The sequence below is a fragment of the Xiphophorus hellerii genome, chromosome 16 (assembly GCF_003331165.1).
Source record: "Xiphophorus hellerii strain 12219 chromosome 16, Xiphophorus_hellerii-4.1, whole genome shotgun sequence".
In the NCBI taxonomy this organism is placed as follows: domain Eukaryota; kingdom Metazoa; phylum Chordata; class Actinopteri; order Cyprinodontiformes; family Poeciliidae; genus Xiphophorus; species Xiphophorus hellerii.
Genome location: NC_045687.1, coordinates 17,978,416 through 17,996,967, shown reverse-complemented (window position 1 = coordinate 17,996,967; position 18,552 = coordinate 17,978,416). Strand labels below are relative to the sequence as shown.

At 38.8% G+C, this 18,552-nt stretch overlaps 3 protein-coding genes across 4 annotated transcripts; 2 read left to right on the top strand and 1 right to left on the bottom strand.

Moving 5' to 3' along the window:
• Window positions 1-4,137: 4,137 nt before the first annotated feature.
• Window positions 4,138-12,555, top strand: hapstr1a (HUWE1 associated protein modifying stress responses a). The gene is made up of 5 exons (XM_032587484.1): window positions 4,138-4,557; window positions 5,539-5,619; window positions 6,548-6,615; window positions 6,839-7,049; window positions 9,474-12,555. The coding sequence occupies exons 1-5, from the start codon at window positions 4,362-4,364 to the stop codon at window positions 9,794-9,796; spliced, it is 879 nt and encodes a 292-aa protein (XP_032443375.1). The 5' UTR covers window positions 4,138-4,361; the 3' UTR covers window positions 9,797-12,555.
• A 712-nt stretch (window positions 12,556-13,267) lies between these two features.
• Window positions 13,268-15,374, bottom strand: dctn5 (dynactin 5). The gene is made up of 6 exons (XM_032587485.1): window positions 15,210-15,374; window positions 15,016-15,084; window positions 14,805-14,923; window positions 14,424-14,535; window positions 13,965-14,067; window positions 13,268-13,868 (listed from the first exon to the last, which is right to left on the bottom strand). Exons 1-6 carry the CDS (start codon window positions 15,255-15,257, stop codon window positions 13,771-13,773), a joined length of 549 nt encoding a protein of 182 aa, XP_032443376.1. The 5' UTR covers window positions 15,258-15,374; the 3' UTR covers window positions 13,268-13,770.
• Window positions 15,375-15,578: 204 nt separating this feature from the next.
• ndufab1b (NADH:ubiquinone oxidoreductase subunit AB1b) lies at window positions 15,579-18,450 on the top strand. 2 transcript variants are annotated; one of them, XM_032587487.1, is made up of 5 exons: window positions 15,581-15,790; window positions 16,930-17,049; window positions 17,217-17,304; window positions 17,488-17,589; window positions 17,667-18,450. In XM_032587487.1, the coding sequence occupies exons 1-4, from the start codon at window positions 15,620-15,622 to the stop codon at window positions 17,577-17,579; spliced, it is 471 nt and encodes a 156-aa protein (XP_032443378.1). In that variant the 5' UTR covers window positions 15,581-15,619; the 3' UTR covers window positions 17,580-17,589; window positions 17,667-18,450. The 2 variants fall into 2 exon arrangements, with proteins under 2 accessions (XP_032443377.1, XP_032443378.1); XM_032587486.1 differs by lacking the exon at window positions 17,667-18,450 and having other exon boundaries at window positions 15,579-15,790.
• Window positions 18,451-18,552: the final 102 nt, after the last annotated feature.

Below are 18,552 nucleotides of genomic sequence, written 5' to 3'. Positions count from 1 at the left end.
ATTTTTGAACGAGCGTGCTATGGGAAACAAAAACGATTAACGTCGAAGTAATGACACAAATCTTTTTTGAAACAAAACTTGATAATATTCGTAGCTCTTTCCCAAGGCATAAGCAAACTTAGCTGCTGCTGAGGCCAGCAGAGGGAGCCAAAGAGCAGTCTATTTTCTCGTTCTCAATGTTCAGGTATCATCAGTTTGATTTGTCTCAGAACTTGGACCTTTTTATTAGGAATGATGTCAAAACCAACTTAACTGAGTTGTTGCAAGTAGAAACAACAGTTGGATTCATTATGTATTGAAATGCTAACTGCTTTTAGCAATACATCACCATAACAATTATTTTTGCTTCATGTTGTGCTGTAAAGATAAATATTCGCGAATCAGTATACTGCAATGTGGGAACCCTTGGTGCATCCTGTTAGAAGTCCTAATAAACTTTGTGTTACATGGCAGTGTTAAGGAAGAATAATTTCCATGTTAGATATTAAACTCATCGATGCTAGGAGACCTGAGACTGTCTCATCTAGTCTATCATTTGTTAATCTTTTCTGCAGTTGTTACCTGTGCAGCAATGTCCATAAATGAAAGTTTTCATTGTGCTTTTAAACCTAATCAATTACATTGACATATCCATTTGCTATTGGGAGTACATTTAAATATTTAAATTTTGAGAAATTACATTTCCTATGCTAGTCATTTACCATTATTTTATAAATAATATAAAGTGATTCATTTGGGAATCAATGAAAAACTTTTAAATGTGCAAACAACAAGATTTACTAATTGAATAGTTTTACAATTCGCATGATCTAACCACTCAAACCACATACATTTTATAATAACTAAAACACCCCAGATTTATTTCCACTTAAACTGGCCAAAATCACACACAGGTGTATCAACATGGGTGCACAAGATTAGAAAATGTTTGGTCTGCAACAAGCTTCTAAAACCTTCAAAATGAAGGTTTTAGCAACTTGTGAATTTGACAAAGGTTTTAAAAAAAAAATAAAAATCTTGAACACTGTGTATGTCTGGGGCATAGTCTAAAAGTGAAGGATATTCAAAGCAACTGCTGACATGCCCTGTTCTGGCTGCCTAATGAACTCTAAAGGCAGACCATAAGGTGCTAAGAGAAGTTTCCAAACTCCCGTAATGGAACTACAACAGTCTTTATCTTCTGTTGAGTCCAAACCTTCACAACTAGAATGAGCTAAAATTATGTTTTTATAGAATGTGTGCAAGAAGAATAGTATCACTCTTAAAGGTAAACAAGTAACCCAGAGTAAAGTTTGACAAAGAGAAAAAGACCTCAACCTCTTCAATAACATTCTTTGAACAATAAAGAATTGTAAAACTGAATTATTTAGATCCTACAGCAGTGAACATGCTAGGTATGAACCAAGTTCAGCACTCAGGGGAATAAAAAATTAATACCAGATTTATTTTTTATTCACTGTTGCTTGATGACTAAAACAGAATTATTTTTGTTAGTTAGCTCCGGTTAAATTATTTTATTTTACAAAGATAAATTTAAAAAAAGGGTCCTAACTTTGATGTAAACTTGTTTTATTTTATATTTGCTGTCATTTTTATTTGCTATAGTTCTTTCATTGTTTTCCATCATATCTTCATTTTCGAAATTAAAACATTCTCAACATCTGCTGAGCAGCCTCAGCCTGTCCTTCAGAATAAAGCTTAAATTGTTAGCTTTTTAATGAAAAAGTCTCTATCTAGCAGGCAATAAATGCAGATTTTTTACGCTTTGCAGTATGTAAAAAACTACTTCGTTTACAAAAAAAAATGGAAAAGCAAAGTTTTAGCCATAGTTAATTTAAACAATAAAATACCTGTTAATTTATAAAGCATTGCATTGCAATTTAAGTTGCTAATGCAAATGCATGTTTTAGTTGTCAAAGCTGTAAATTCAGATTTTTTACTAAATTGAGTCATTGGGATATATTTTTTTTAATTTTCTGTAATACTTCCTTCCTTTGTGTTAATAATGGCAGATATAGTGAAAAAAGGGGGAAAAGTATAAAATGAATTTTTCTTCTTCCTGTTTGAAAAGAAGAAATATTTCCAAAAGTAGAGACAATCAAATATAACAATTATTTTCTTTTGTTTCTTGATATGAAGCACATTTAATTTTAGAATAATTCTTGATTTTACACTACTTATGAATTGAGCAAAAAATAATAAAGGGCCATTGTGTGAAAAACCTAAAACTGTTGATTTACTAACTTGGCATTTTGTGAAGTTCAAAAAGGTATTCAAAAAGGGTATACTTTCTTTTAGCTACAACTAGAGCTAGATAAGCTGCTTAAAAAAGTTAACTGGCAAGAGAAGAATTTGAGTAAAGTAAGAAATATTTTAACAATATTTAGATTGTTAATGAAGAAGTATCAAAACATTACTTAGGACCAGATTTTTTGAATCTTAAGATCTGAGTTTTAAAAAAGAACCCACAAACATAATTTATGTATTAATTGTTTCAGAGTTTTACTTTTTTAATCATTGTCTCCCAGCTGAAAGGTGGAAATGTGTTGCTATATCTATAACTTGCCAATAAATGTACATTTAAATAAAAACAAGCTAATATGTTGTTATGAAATAATGGCTCAACAGAACCACTTGCACTGAGCTTTCCTCCCTTGAATCCAGAAATTATAAAAATCATAATATTGGAAGTGGAAATGAACTGAAGTCTCTAAGTTTAATTAAACAAGCTTCCATTGCTCATTGCTAGCTCGTGAGGTGGGATAGCAATGTGCTCTCCCTAACTTGGGTCCTCCTGAGTTCCAACTACTGCAGCGGGCTGTTGCCTGTCTGGCATGTTGGGGTCTCAGGAGAGGTCTCTCCTGCTCGGTGCTGGGTGGTCTTTCTGGCAGAGCTGTGTGCATATGATGGGCTGTCATGGAGACTGGGTTCTAGGTCTAGCCTGTGTGGTATATGTGGCAGCTTTAGCAGTGTAGGCAGCAGGTAACAGGGCCAGGGGGTCCTGCCAGTTTTGCAATGCTTTCTAAGTTTCTTACCCTTCTAACTACTTTGTACCTTCAGGTGACATTTTCATCTAGATACTGTACCACAAATAATGTGAATATTTGAACATATGTTACTATTACAACAATTTGGTCTGCCAATGTTGATGCTGGCTACAGTCTTGATTTAATAAAGTCAATCGAGCAATTAGTATTCCAACGTGAAGGAACCTTTTTGTAGAGCAAATCTGCCCTAATGCATGTGGGCAACCAATTTCTCTATTCAGGAAATGCCAGGATAAGACAAGTGAAAAAAATGTATATGTAAATGTTGCTGATTGAGTTGTATGTGTATTATATTATGTTCTCAATTTATCAACTGATGGGACCAGAGTAACAGATCTTACAAAGACATACATCATAGCTAATCATATGTCTGTTTGTTTCTTTTCTTAATTTTAGAGATGCAGTGAGAAGTTTGAATGAAATACAAGCAAAGAAATAGCTGAAAATGTCTAATTTAGATTAATAAATTTTACTTTTGTAAAAATGTAATAACTTATTTAATTTGAGGTGAAGATAGCAGATAGTTTTTCATTCTTCTGGGTCACCATAATAAAATAGTAAATCTGAATAATTTGGATAGTTATGTATATGTACATAATACTTTGGATCTATGACATACTTTCAGTATGTCATACTGAACTTTGCAAAAATCTAAATATAAGCTATTTGATATCAAAATTATTAATGTATTTTATTGAATAATCTCTTTTATTTTCCAAAAGTAACTGACAGATTAGAACATTTATTGATAATAATATATTTAAGGTTTTTACATTCATTTTCAGCATACGAATATGACCTTTAAATTTTGATTTGTATAATATAATATAATATAATATAATATAATATAATATAATATAATATAATATAATATAATATAATATAATATAATATAATATAATATAATATAATATAATATAATCAAAGCTCCCAACAAAATTGCCTTTGAAAGTCTATTTTGCCAGTTTCCGGACGGACATGTTGGACAGCCAATCATAAAGCGTAAAGCCCTAAAGCCCACCCACAATGCTGATGTGGCCAATTGTTGTTGACATATGTAGCAATGGGTGGAGTGAAGTACATAACACGATAGTGTGTCATGTATATATCCCGACGTCGGCAAGTAGAGAAAAATAGTTAGCTAGGCTTGTCTTCTGAGGTAGTCGGGAGAGGCTGCGGTGCTAAATTAGTGAACAAAAAGAAAGAATACATAACAGTATTTATGACTTTATTTATATAACTCTATATATGCTGTCCAAATATTATCATATTAAAACGTTAGAAACGAATTTCCTCCGAGCTCTCTTGCATTAAATGGAGGAGAAGAAGGAAGACGGGGACTCGGAGATACAGGAACACGGACCGGAGCACTGGTTCTCAAAATGGGAGCGGCAATGTTTAGCCGAAGCCGAGACGATGGACCCGGGCGAGGAAGAGGCCGACAATGACCAGGATAAACTCTGGCATCTCTTCCAGAACTCCGCCACTGCCGTAGCCCAATTATACAAAGGTAAAAAAAAAAAAAAAGGCAGCACTTTCTTATCAGCTTGTAATAACTTAGCGAGAGATATGTAGCTATTTAACAACTGCTAGTGGGTTAGCAACCCGGATCTGTATCTACTGTAACTGTGGGCTAAATGCTAGCTAGCTTATCCAGCTTGCTAGCCGGTATCAGGAGTAGCGTTCACAGGTGACTTTTTTAAAGCTAAAGTTAGCTGGCTTGTGGTTGCCAAGGATTAGCATTTTCTTGTTTACGTAAAAATATATATAGTGTTATACGTTGTTTTCTGGATAAACAGAGCATAGCAATAAATAAACGATAGTGGCTACTTTTTTTTATATTATACAGTTTGTTGACATTAACTAGATCGTAGCTAACTTCACATTAGCCAAGTAGTTACAAAATGGCGATGGTAACAACAGTCGTAGCTACGCGACATTCCCAGCTGACTGTCAGTGTTAACAAATGCTATGAAGTCAAAGTGGATATTTTTAAACGGTTCTTTACATATTTAACGAGAATACATCACTGTACGGTTGTTGATAAAACTCGCGTTTCCCTGCTAATTCGGAGGCTGCTTTTGGCGAGCGTTAAAATTACAAGATGGCGAGGAAAATATTGGTTCCCTGCTTTCACGGTCTAGTATTTTACATATATAGATACCCCAACAGCAACGAGTTTGACGTGTTGTTTCTCTCGTATGTGTATTTCGCATGGCTTAGGAACTTTACTGCTGAGAGTGCAGTTAAGTTCGGTACTTTCTCTCCGCTGCCCTGTTGGCCGTCTCGCTGCCTGCTGACATCTATTTTTATGCCAAACCCCATCTCTGCAGTTGTAGAGGCCAGACAAAATGGCGTTTATAAGTGAACCTCGCTTCTTCAACCCCAGCCCTCGATGTGCTTTAGTCACATATTTCTCACAGAGTCCATATGAAAAAAGCCCAGTGTTGTGAGATATATCGTAACTCTCCATTTCTCTTCTCTTCCACAGACAGGGTATGCCACCAACAGGGCCTGTCATTGTGGGTGCCATTTCAGAATGCTGCTACTGCAGTAACCAACCTTTACAAAGGTAACTGTCCATGTGATTGGCATGTGCTTTTTAAGCTGCTACCCTCTCGATTAGACTTGATGGCATCAGTTTAAACGCCGAATAGAAGTGTGCCCACACCAATATTCACTCAGATGATGAGATGAACAGGTATCATTACTGTCCTTGTGTACTTCACGGTGAGAGGCTAGTCTGTCAAAAGTTGTATTGATCGCTGCATTAAATGAATAAACTTCACAAAATCACGTCATTACAGATGAAACTAAAATACTTTAACAGAAATAAGAGTGAAATTGGCCAGAGCTGCAATTTATCCTAAATTCAGGTCTGTGTAGTTTCTTCTGCAGTATATGCATTTCAGTGCCTTTAAAAAGTATTCACACTTGTTCATGCCTTGTCACATTGCAACTACAGGCTTCTATTTACATTATTGTAATCCTGTCTAGACTTATAGAAAGTAGTAGGTCTCCAAGATATGAGAATCACAGTAGTAGTAAATATTTACGATATTAACAGCAATGTTTGCCTATTTTATTCTGTCTTGTTTGTGCTTCTGTCCCTCTGTGACCTTTAGCATTTTGGGCAATGCTATTCGTTTCCAGTGTTTTTCATCTGTTACTGTGAGATGCTGTCCAACTGGTTGAATATTACATTAGCATGTCGTATGCAAGTTCATAGCACTTAAAATATATTGGTCAACAATTATTGCACTGCAAACAGTCCCTTTTGATATAAATTTGATATTATGATGTCGATGGTATATTTGTGCAGTTTATGGACTTAACGTGTTGAGAGGTTCAACGTGTACTAATACTTCTGTAAGGCACAGCATGTATTATTGTTGGACAAGTTTTTTTTTAAGTATTACACTATTTAGATTGACTAAATTATTATTAGATCCATGATTGCAGAATTTTTGGAAAATGATCAGTGATGTCTTCCACCTCAGAAAGTGTTGAAGCCCATCAGAGAAGTTGTGACCGGGGCATCCAGATAGGTCACCAACGGCGTAACAAGGTGGGTCTACGTCTTTGTACATGATTTATTTATTTATTTTTTTCCTCTTTGTGAACTTGGTAACCTGTGTCCTCAACATTGCTCTTTACATATTCCTCTCATATTTGTTTGCAATGCAGAAAACGGTTGATTTCAGATTACAGTTAAATGTCCACAGCAGCAGAAAGACCAGAGAAACGTATCAAGCTTCAATCGGATGATACAACTGATTGGTTCCTTGCAGGATATGCTGGCCTGGGTGAAAAAGCGCCGAAGAACCATTCGCAGGGAGGATCTGATCAGCTTCCTGTGTGGCAAAGCCCCGCCACACAGGAGCAGCAGGACCAACTCTCGGCTGGCCATGGTGGCCCCCAGCAGGGCTAATTCCCCAGCTGAGACCGGCTCATCTGTGGAGACGGACCTGCAGCCCTTCAGGGAGGCCATAGCTCTGCATGGTGAGGAAAGCTTAGTCTTGCTTTGACACGGCAGATATATTTGATATGTTTACTGGAACATCTGGGAGGTGTCAGGTAGAAGTTGGTTGGTGTTTTTTTCCTTTTTTTTGGTAAATGTTTCATCCACTAACATAACAAATCCATTAGATCTGTGGTAAAATTATTTATTTATAAGCTGAATGCGTTTCCTCCTGGTCGGCGTTATCTCCTTCTACATAAGTAACATCTGAGTTGTGGTGTGTGAGTTTATATATAGTTGTTGGTCACGTGATTCTGTTTCTTGCTTCAGTCATGCTTCTCTGCCACATGTCACCATTAGATAAGTTTGTTTTGCTGGGGTGTGTCGGCACCAGCCAATCCTAACTGCTGGTCCCGTTTTAACTCTCACCAAGGGAATGTCACAGAGCACAGCAGACTAAATCAAAAGTTTGTTTTTTTTTCTTTTTAAAATTTTTTTTTAATGAACTTATCCCATTCAGATGCATGCATACATGTTTGATTGCTCAGTAGCTTACTTTAAAGAGTTTATATTCTAATGTAAACAAAATCAGGTGGATCTGATGTCGAGTTGAAATGTGTGTGAAGTATTTTAGTCTCTGTCAGGAGATAAGGGAGTGTCCCTCTCATATTGGTACTTCTCTACTTTAGTGATTATTGTGTATGGGGACAATAGAGACAATTTTATGTTACTGTTGTCTAAATATAAATGACCCAAATGTAATAACTTTACCTGTTTAAGTTCCATACATTTTTAAATTTTTTAAGGATGATCAACTTGAGATTTTTATCTTTTATTTTGATTTTCTTGCAAGCTGTTTTCTTTAATTAAAATGTATTTTTGATCACTTCTTCCTTGCTCTGCAGTCCACAGTTTAAGAAACTTTCTGTGTTCACATTAAGTCTTTGGACACTTTGCTGTGGATGCCAGTGTCTCAACAGTTTTCACCTTGGACCATCAAACTAAAAGCTTTAATATATTTGATTTACTTTTGAATTACTTGGACTGCTTTGATAGCACCACTGATGCTGGTGTGTAGACAGCGCACATGTCGTCTTGAAACCGGGATATTGAGGAATGATTCATGGGACACGGATGATTTTGAATCCTTCCTACCAAGTCTTGATCAGACATTATCTCATCCAAAAGATGAATGCTACACACAGTTCAGTGTCTGACGAAAGTAATTTTTTATTTATTTTTATTCAGTAGGGTCCATCAGTGTGTAATCTAACTTAAGTGACTAGAACTATTATGTGAAGGCTTTGACGTTTTAAGAGAGAGAAAAGTAGAAAATGTAGCAGATGAGGTATCAACTTTTGAAATGTTTTAAAGCTGTTGGGTAGAGCTGAACGCTACATTGCATTACAATATGTGCAATTTAGCTGCTGAGAAGGACTGCTTGGGTGCATTGCAGTGGAGTTTCACTTTGTCATTTTCATAACTTCATTGTCCAGTGACCAAGATCAGAAAGCAAAAACTCAGGTGGCATCATGGGAAAGTGTTGCCTTAGAAAAATTATACACTGATGCATTATAGTAAAATACTGCTAATACCATTGGATTGTCAACGGATGCTTCTAGGTTTCAAGAGAGAGCTACTCAATCCAGCATCCTAGCATGGCAAACTGCAGATCTATGAAGACATGGCAGCACACATGAACTTGATTGGACACAGAGAGCATTAATCCAGAGACCCATTGTAGCCCTTTAAGAGCTGCAGCGCTTTGCAGCTTGGACTGGAGAATCTGCTGGCAGGAAATTAAATAGTTTGTCTTCACAAATCTCTCCTTTATAGAAGAAATGTTAGAAGGGGGAGAAATAAAAGACGCTGTCTGTGGTGGAAAACCAATCAGTGTGAAACAGGATACCACCTCATCTTGGTGAGGGGTTGCTTTTCTTCAGAGGAAGCTGGATGGAGCGGTGGAAAGATGGAGTGAGATGTAGCGTGAAAGATTTGAGACAAAAAGAGGGCTAACAGTAAAGGTTTAGATGAGGACATTAATCAATCAATCAACTTTTATTTGTATAACACATTTCAGCAGCAAGGCATTTCAAAGTGCTTTACATCATATCAAACACAGAAACAATGCAACATAGAATCAAATTCAAAACATGACATTAAGTCAAGTTCCATCAATAAATTTGTAATTGATTACTTTTCAAATGCAATCCTAAACAGGGGGGTTTTTAGTTGAGATTTAAAGGAAGTCAGTGTTTCAGCTGTTTTACAATTTTCTGGACGTTTGTTCCAAATTTGTGGTGCATAGATGCTGAAAGCTGCTTCTCCTCGTTTGGTTCTGGTTCAACATTAATGTGTTGGTAAAGTCCAGACTTAAAGCTAGATGTTTGCCATTTTTCGTTTTGTCGTCTTGCTTATTGCTGTCATACCAATTGAAGTTCGGTGGGCCATCTTTTCCTCCTCAGGTCTGAGCGGCGCCATGGCGAGCATCAGCGTGCGCTCTGGCGCTCCGGGTTCCCCGACGCACGTGAGCGGGAGCAGCAGCAACACGGGGAGCGTGAGCGGCGGCGGCGGCGCGTCCTCCGGCTCCGGGCCTGTGTGCCGCAGCAGGCGCAACGGCCTCCAAGACGTCGACCTGAACACTTTCATTACAGAGGAGATGGCCCGACATCTGGACTCTACTGGCGCCGGTGCCGCCGGGGGAGGAGGAAACAGGAAGCGCAACTCCACCCAGTGCAGCGACGTCATCACGGACTCCCCCACGCACAAACGCAACAGGGTGATCTGAGGTGTCGCCTGCGTGATTAAGGTGGGATGAAGTCTTCAAAGCCAGAATGGACGGACGGATGGGTCTTTTTAGTACATATGTGCTGATGTACAGACTTCCAAACATCTGGACTGGAAATGAAAGTGAGGCCTGAAGGCTCTCGGTTGCATTTGTTCATGAATTGTGTTCCTTGTCTCCTTTTCCAACACTAAGTACAAATCCACAATGAGAGCAGTGTGTGTGTGTTTGTGTGAGAGAGAGTGTAACTAAGTGGGAAGTTTGGACGGCCTCACACATTCCTCAGACCAAGCTGCCCTGGAAAGGAGTCAAAGAAGGAGGTCACTTACTAATTCTGGGATGCCGACGGTTCTCAATGAGCGGAAAGTACGGCGTGCAGCTCGACGAGCAAAAAGCCACTTAATCTCTGACACGCGTGTGCGCTTCCCTCCCTCAGTCTGTCATCCCCCACCCATCACCTTAATAAGGAAGAGAGGGCCATGATCAAACGTCGGACTCACCAAAAAGAGAAAGAAAAAAACAAACAAACAAAAAAAACAAAACGGACAGAGCATGTCGAAGGCTCGACGTCAGACGGTGTGTTTTCTGTTACTTCCTGTTGCCTGACAGCGCTGCGGCTCGTTCACCCAGCATCACATCAGTGGCATTTGTAGCCAGTTGCCGGGCGGATGATGTCTAGCAGGTGGAGATTAATGTTTGGACACTTAGACCATGTTTTTTCATCTTTCTGCTGGTTCCGCTTTGGGTGTGACTCGATGTTCTGCGGTTGGTTTTCCTCTCTTCGCCCAGCAGTGTTAAAGTTACAGGCTCATCGCCTCCCTGCAGCTGGAACAGCCAAGTGGATTCTACACAAATCTTTTTTTTTTTTTCTTTTTTGTCATATTATTATGATAATGGAAATTGAGTCTTATGCCCTTCCTTCTCTTTCCCTGCGTGTTATCATGAGATCCGCTGCAGTTTTATGTGCTCGTGTGACAATTCTGATGAGTTGCAATAAATATTTTAGGTTTTTTTTGCACTTAGCCTTCACCTCTGACTCATGCAAACAAATCGGCACTTCCACTTTCCTCCCCCACTTGAAGTTGGTCTTTAACCCCCAGCAAGTGCTTAAAAAGTGAGTAAAACATTTGATTCCACCCAATGGAGCATTTATGCATACATCCCTGTGTGAGAAATTATTTAATTTATTATAAATATCGTATTGGAAACTTGGTGCACATGAATCGCTCTTAAGCTGGACTTGTGTGTCGAAGCACTTGATAGGAACGGGGGGTTTTTTTATGTTCTTTTTTGCCACTCGTATAAAACAATCATTTTTGTGTTCACTTCATTCATAAAGTGGTTGTTGCTTCTCCTCTACTAATATGGATTACATCAGACACTGAGGTCACATAAATGAAGAAATTTGATTGTTTTTGGTTCAATGAATAGGAAATGGACATGGAAGGAGTTTATCAGATTGAAAAAAAGAGCAGTGCAGCCAAACGTGAACTTGTCTGTGGTTGTAATAATACCAATAATTAGATATGCACTGATCAGTCTTTTCCTGGTTGATTCAGTTTTTTTTTTTCTTTCTTTGTAAGGACTAAATAATTTTTTTTTAAAGTAAGAAATTAAAGCATTGGAATCCATTTATGCATCAAAAGCACAGATCCTGAACCATTATCTGATTTTTGGTGAACTCGGAAATGAATCAGAATACGGGCTGGTGCATTTATGGACTCAAAAAGGTGGGAGTTCTTAATTTTATACACATTTAATAGGAAAAAAACAAACGTGACTGATCAACGCCAGCTGAATGAAGCAAAGCAGATGTAACACCTGTTTATAAGTTAGAACATTCTGAGACTGAAAGTTTTTCATTTTGCTGACTTGATGTCTCATGCTCTCTGCTCTTCTTTGTGACTTAGTTCACTCCTTTCGGATTATTATTTTCTTTTAAGGATTAAAAATAATTAAGTTTTCTTTAAAGTGGCACGGCAGGGTATGCTGCTTTCGTCGCAGATTTCATTGTGTTGATTATTATGACATTTTACATTTAGCTGCTGCTGGCTGAAGGAAGAGCTGATTTGTCGATTCTGTCGAAGCAAAGTCCAGAACCTGGAGTTTTAAATTGATATTTGTTGAAACTTTAGGTGGAAATGGAAAGAACGTCCTGGTCAATAGGAAGTAGTTTTGTCAGGTTTTCCTGTTGCCATAATGTTAACATTTCAAGTTGGTTGTGGTTCAAGATACTGAGGAGGAATCTGAAGTGAATCCTGACCTGTCCACATCCTCTCTGGTGTCAATGTCCCACTGACACTCCATTTTGGTGTTGGTAGGGTATCTGACTGAAAACTGAGAGCATTGACCACCTTCTGTTGTTATGGCAACGTGTTGGTAAAGGAGATGGCGTTTTTCTTACCAGGAGATTTAAAAAAGATTTTTTTTTTCATCTTCCCTAAAGTTGAACTACGTTACCCACAATTCCGATTGTTATCCAAGCCCCTGTTCAAGTTGCCAGCCCGTTTCCTATTTTTTGGTTTGTTTAGAGTTGACATGTTTTTGTTCTTTTTCTCAGTCGGTCATGGCCTTCATCACCTTCATCAGACTGACTCATGCCACATGATGTCTTCAGAGCCAAAACTATGATCAGCTGTTTCTGGATACTTATTTGTCTAAAATAAGATAAATGGCTAATCTATATACTTAACAAATAATTGTTGGTATGATATATGTGGTTCACATTGTAAAATAAATAAAGCAGTTCAGTTGAAATGGTATGAGTTATGTGTTTTCATTTTTATTTTTTTAAAAAGATATATATTGTGGCACGGAGGTCTTAATTTTCTTTTTTTTTTTTCTTTTAAGAAAATGGATATCTAAACTTGAAGTCCTATGATTTAAAATAAATTGGAGTTTGCATAACTATATTTTTATGTGACGCAAAATTCTGCCCCTGCAACCCACGCTCCTAAACTCCTAAACCCCACATTGATTGGACAATGAGCAATGTAGCCAGCCAATCAGAAAAAGGATCTCGTTTCGGCCGTCTCACTTAGCTTTTAGCGAGGAAAAGTATAAACGGTTCTACTTGGGCATAGCCCTATTTTGACATACCCAACAAAAGATCCAGATTTAAATATTAAACTGTGAATATACTCCTAAAAATACACATATAATGGGAAGTTTCAACCAAAGTAACAGCATTTTCCATGTGGTAACGTCAGTTTATCTTAATTTCTCAAAACGTGTTTTTCTAACAGACGGAAAAACTAATGGTCACCTGAAGTTCTTCTTTGAACCACCAGAGGGCTCCAAGATACCGTATTAAAAAGATGCGCCAGTCCCTCCTCCCCCCAAAGAGTCACAATATTGTTTGATTATGTATTTCCAAATGTCAAGTGGACATTTCCCATGAAAAGATTACACTGCAATCTAAAGTTGGGCTCTGTACTAATAGAACTCAACATTGACATTATTAAAGATCAATAGTTTAGACAATTTCACACATTTGCATTTATTTACAGGCTTAAATAATTGAGTGTTGCAACAACTGTAAACTTAAATGACAAATGCAAAGCAGGCCCAACCTTCAACAACGAGATCAAATAAAAAAATAAAAATAAAAACAGGGTTCAACAAAGTCTGGGGTACAGTAGGGGAAAAAAGCAAACTAATGCATACTGTTTCATTTTAAGGGCGAAGGTGTAGGGTTACATATACAGCCAACGCTGCTGAAGATCCACTGGCTGAATTTTATAAGGTCTTGACCTCTCCTTCACTTACGAGCAGCAGATGAGGAAAAACATTGGTGTATAAAATAAATCAGGAGCCAGGTTGTTTCTGTATCTGACATGTTGGAGAGAATGTAAGGATTTGGAAGAGCAGTTAAATGAAATCCTAGTGTGACGTTTTGATGAGAAAAGTCCAGTGCAGTTCTCCAGGAGCTCCCACCCGTCTGAACGCAGGGCTGGCTTAAAGTGTAGCAGTGTGGTTCAGATCTGGCTGAGCGGCAGGAACTTCTGGTAGTAGCTCTTGGTTACATCAATCATGAGATCCTGTGTGCATTCTGGGAGCTCTCCTGAAAACAGACCTGGAGGAGCAGCAGAGTGAGAGAGAGGGAAAAAAGGACTTAAAAGCAGATTTGGTGGAAAAAAAGACAAATAAGTCTGCTGTGTGTCCTGCTGACCTGGACATCCGGAGAAGACGGTGAAAGGTGGCACCACTGTCTCAGGAGGAAGCACCGTGTTGTCTAGGATCTTGCAGCAGTCTTTCAGCACACATCGACGACCCTGCAAGACAGAACGAATACAATTAACAAACATCTCTGAGTTAAAACCTTTCACCGCCTCCAGAAGTCGTATAGATTCAGATTTGGGGGAAGTTGTGGGTCTTTTAATTTGTTATATGTAAACTGTATTTCTTCATACTCTATTTCCATAAATATTCTCTGCATGTCCTCCATTTGCCCCCCCCAAATAGACACATATTAATCTGATGTTTCGGCGCTTCTTGCTATTTTCTTCTCTTCAAAGCATGACCACCATGTGACTGCAGAAGACTGTAGCTGGGAGACAGTTCCACTTTTCTTCTCCTTTTTTTTAAGATAGGCTGTCTTTTCACTCCCCCCACCACCACCACCACTTACTATCACACAGTTCTTGCCGATGTGGACATAGGAACCGATCTGCGCTGCATTGACCACACAGTCCTCCTCGATGAAGACATGGTCTCCAATGTGGAGCGGGAAAAACGCCACACTGAAGCAAAACAGGGTTAAGGCTGAATGAATGATAAAGATACGCTGAATGAAAGAACATAAAAACAAACATAAATAAGACTCTAAAAGCCCGCAGAATGACTGACTGAAATAAAGTTTGGTTAGTTTTTTTTTCTGGATTACATACAGAGAGATGAAGACATCTGCAAAAACTCAAGCATCTGAATCCGTTTTAAGACAGAACTAAAACAAGATTAAATGTGACATGTTCAGCTTGAAGCCGTGGAACATGAGAAGAAGGCCTCTTACCCTTTGCTGAACTTTTTAAAAGGTGGTCGAATAACACTCCGGCTTTTTACAACACAGTGTCTACCCACTCTTACATTAGCCAGGTCCCCCCTGATGATGCAGTCATTCATCACGATAGTCTGCAGAAGAAAAAACAACAAGCAAAGCATTAAAGCCAGATTTCTCTTCTTGATAGCAGCGTTAGCTCGGCGCGTTCTTGTTGTTTTCTCACTTTGCCGTTCAGTACGATGTTCTGACTCCCGCACAGCACGGACTGCCTGCTCACTTTGTTTCCAGAAGCCTGTAAAAACCACAACATATTAAACCCCTCTTCTTGCATCCGACGCCCTTCTCCACATTAGCAGACAGCTAGTTAAAAGAGCCGCTACTTTAGCTACTAAAGGATTCAAACGCCGCATCTATTACCGTTTCAATGTACTCCGCTTTGTTGTACAATATTTCAGACAGCTCCATGGTTAGTAATTAGTTATAATATCAACAACAGAAGTGGTTGTTATTTGATAAAAAGCATCTAGTTATTATTTCTAGCTCTGAGTTCAGCCCTTTTCACTTCCTGTGTTCTGCGCATGCTCATTCAAGGATCGATTAGTCTGCCCTAGATGCTTCCATAGTTTTCCCTTTCTAATAAATTATTATTCGTATGAATGTCACATTTAAAAAGTTTCTATAGTACAATATAAAATATTAACCAAAAATAAACAGCAAATTTTTTTTTTTTAAGAAAAATAGTCTCGTATTTAACGCGCATGCGCAGATTGGAGCCCTTGACCTGGAGTCTTCTAACTTGCCTCCGATTCAGCAGGTTCTCCTACAACATGGCGGCCCGTGTCCTGCAGCAGTGTGTCCGCTCGCTCGGCCGGCCCTCGTTGAGGCTTTGCCCGGTCAACCTCGCGCTCAGAGCGGCTGTCGCCCCGGCAGTCCCCGTCCACCGACCTTTCTCCTCCGCTGCAGACAGCCGGAGGACGCGGTGGCTGGGGCAGAGCAGGGTAAGTTGCTGCTAGCGCGGGGCAGAGCTGCGGCCTAGCTGTGTGACCTACCCGATGTCTTTCAAAGCTCACAGGCTAATGCAGTCTGCTGCGGGTTTACTGGGATGTGTGACCTTTGTTTTAGCTCGCCGACTAATTTTTCAACACGATTGTGTGGTCACCTTTATGACGGAGTGCTATTACGATACAACTGCTGAGTTTTGTGGCTGGTTAGCACATAAAGCTAGCTGTTAGCAAGGTTTACTGGCATGTGTTGTTGTACTTGTGTTGGGTAAGTCTGCACCCCAGACATACATTAAATTAAATGCCTCTAACAGTGGATGAAAACCACTCTCTAAAGGCATGTTTTTATACACTCAGATTGCGAAGGAATAGCAGAAAGCTTCAGTTTACACAACAAACAAAGACATCATTATGGATTTGTTATTGAAAACTGGAGTCTTTGGGGTTAATTACTAAATATTCTGTGCAGTACACGTTTGCTTCACTGCTTTTTACAGGTGGAGACGAGTAAAAATGCAACTGGTTTAAATGAAAAGAGGTATCTCTTTTCCTCTCAGATTTAGATAAGTCCAAAACCTCGTTCATCCTATCCTCTCTGCAATGTAGTTAACATTTATTCCTACTTTATAACAATTTCTTAAGGAATTAGATCATAAAGCGTAAGTACACCAAAGGCAAACTTTTACGAGCCTTGTTTATGTTTTATCTTTTTTTTTTTTAAATCTTGTTTATAATATTTTTTTACTATGAACCTTCTTGTGTGTCTGTGATAAAGACACGATCATCTTCTCATAGTAGAAATTAGCATTACAAAACAATTCATTTGCCCAATAACTGCTGAAATACCTTTTCTAGCAACTTGAACGAACCATGGAAATGCTTGAACACGTCACTTGGTACATTCCTGTTCATTTCGCTGATTGTGGAAGTAGCCTAACTCAAGTCGTCTTCTGTCAGTAATGACTTCCCCACTGAAAAATGATTGTAAAAAGATTAGATTTTTGGGTTCCCAAGTGTCTGTTATTATCAGGATTTTGCTGAAAGTCAGTGGATCTTTAGTTTCTTTAACAGTGTAGAGAAATATGTTGATCTGACGTCCTGAGCTCTCCTGTCTCTTTCTCCCGGGCCTTGCTTAGATCTCATCAGTGGGGTTGCTGTGCCGACAGTATGGCGACCTGCCCCCTCTCACCCTAGAAACCATCAAAGACCGTGTCTTGTATGTACTGAAACTCTACGACAAGATCAACCCAGAAATGGTGAGTTACTAAGCAAGACAAAGTTTCTGTTGGCTCTTTAAGAAGTCTAGAAAACTCTGGAAGGTAGTTTCTATATTTTCTACTTATTGACTTTAATAAGTCAAGATAACTTATTAAAAAAAAGAAAACAATGAAATAAGTCACTAAATAATTGTTTTATTCTCCAGCTTCAGGTAACCTCTCATTTCATGAAAGATTTGGGATTGGACAGCTTGGACCAGGTGGAGATCATAATGGCCATGGAAGACGAGTTTGGTGAGAGCTGGTTGGTTAGTAAGCCAGGTTGAGAAGCAAAGAAGGAGAGATCGCCATGCAGAAATCAGTGGTTTATCTTATAGCATGAGATGCTCTTGAGCTAAAAAAAAAAAAAAAAGATTTGGATTTCAGTTTATTCCGGCTCATCGTTTGTTGGACCTCCCTATTCCGTTTCTGCTGCAGGCTTTGAGATCCCAGATGCAGAAGCGGAGAAGCTCATGACTCCTGAGGAGATTGTACAGTACATTGCAGACAAGAAGGATGTTTATGAATAATAGTTCAAAGGCAAGTACTTCCACTCTGCTCTCAGCTTCTCTTTAGTACACCTTCATTGGATTTTTCACATCACTTTCTACTTCCAGAAGGTGCCCACCCCATGGGAAGTACTTACGAAGCAGATCGGCGGCAGTTTTTTTTTCCACTTCAACACCCCCTCGTTCCCCCGTCAAGCTCTTCGCTCCATCGTAGCGACGTCTGCAGTCGCCTGCCGTGTCTTGTGTTTCACTGTATTTAAAACGAACATGTGCTTGGGAGCTTGGATGTTAAGAAGCTGTATTAAACGAGGATCTATCACAGCCCTGAGTTTTATTTTACTTCAGGTTCAAATTGTCAAATTGATGTATAATTTTCTCATGAATAGATCAATAAAGGCAGGATGTTGGGTTCTGTAAAGGCGGCTGTGGTCTCGTTTCATACGAAAACAGATGCGATTTGTTCCATCTGTTGTGTACAAGAATTAAGTTCTGTATTAAACACCCAGTATAGATTTCTCATTGTTTCCATTGACGAAAGGACAGGGAAGCAAAGCACTTTGGAGGAAAAAGGGAGCATATTTAGACAACGGGTTAGAATAGTCTGCTTATGCTTCTTACCTGGAAAACACTGAACATAAAATACCAAGAGCTTCCCAGGTTGTGGAGAAGCCGTGGAAATAAAGATGCGGTGAGCTTGAGCGTTTTGTCACTGTTAGTCTTTTATTGAGGGTTGTACCCAAGTTATACAGCTTTGTATGCTGGCTGCAGGAGCCAGAGGGTTACAAACAATAATCAGTATACAAGTACAGCCAACAGAAGACCTACTAACTACTACTCTACACCTTAATACAGATTCTCCTAAGAGTACTAAAATCCAGAAAATTAAACAGGGGGGGGAAAAAAAATACAGAACAAACCAAGCAACAACAAAAAAAAAAGGATAAAAAGATTAAATGAACCCAAACATAGACAGCATCAGGAGACATTCATTATT

What these genes read in the sequence shown, in the direction of transcription:
- hapstr1a (XM_032587484.1), top strand. Translation starts at nt 4,362, where the DNA reads ATGGAGGAGAAGAAGGAAGACGGGGACTCGGAGATACAGGAACACGGA. An exon ending in AGTAACCAACCTTTACAAAG is followed by an intron (nt 5,620 to 6,547) that starts GTAACTGTCCAT and finishes CTTCCACCTCAG; the next exon opens with AAAGTGTTGAAGCCCATCAG. An exon ending in GGAGGCCATAGCTCTGCATG is followed by an intron (nt 7,050 to 9,473) that starts GTGAGGAAAGCT and finishes TTTCCTCCTCAG; the next exon opens with GTCTGAGCGGCGCCATGGCG.
- dctn5 (XM_032587485.1), bottom strand. Translation starts at nt 15,257, where the DNA reads ATGGAGCTGTCTGAAATATTGTACAACAAAGCGGAGTACATTGAAACG. An exon ending in ACATCGTACTGAACGGCAAA is followed by an intron (nt 14,924 to 15,015) that starts GTGAGAAAACAA and finishes TTTCTTCTGCAG; the next exon opens with ACTATCGTGATGAATGACTG. An exon ending in TTTAAAAAGTTCAGCAAAGG is followed by an intron (nt 14,536 to 14,804) that starts GTAAGAGGCCTT and finishes GTTTTGCTTCAG; the next exon opens with TGTGGCGTTTTTCCCGCTCC.
- ndufab1b (XM_032587487.1), top strand. Translation starts at nt 15,620, where the DNA reads ATGGCGGCCCGTGTCCTGCAGCAGTGTGTCCGCTCGCTCGGCCGGCCC. An exon ending in GGTGGCTGGGGCAGAGCAGG is followed by an intron (nt 15,791 to 16,929) that starts GTAAGTTGCTGC and finishes GGCCTTGCTTAG; the next exon opens with ATCTCATCAGTGGGGTTGCT. An exon ending in ACAAGATCAACCCAGAAATG is followed by an intron (nt 17,050 to 17,216) that starts GTGAGTTACTAA and finishes TTTATTCTCCAG; the next exon opens with CTTCAGGTAACCTCTCATTT.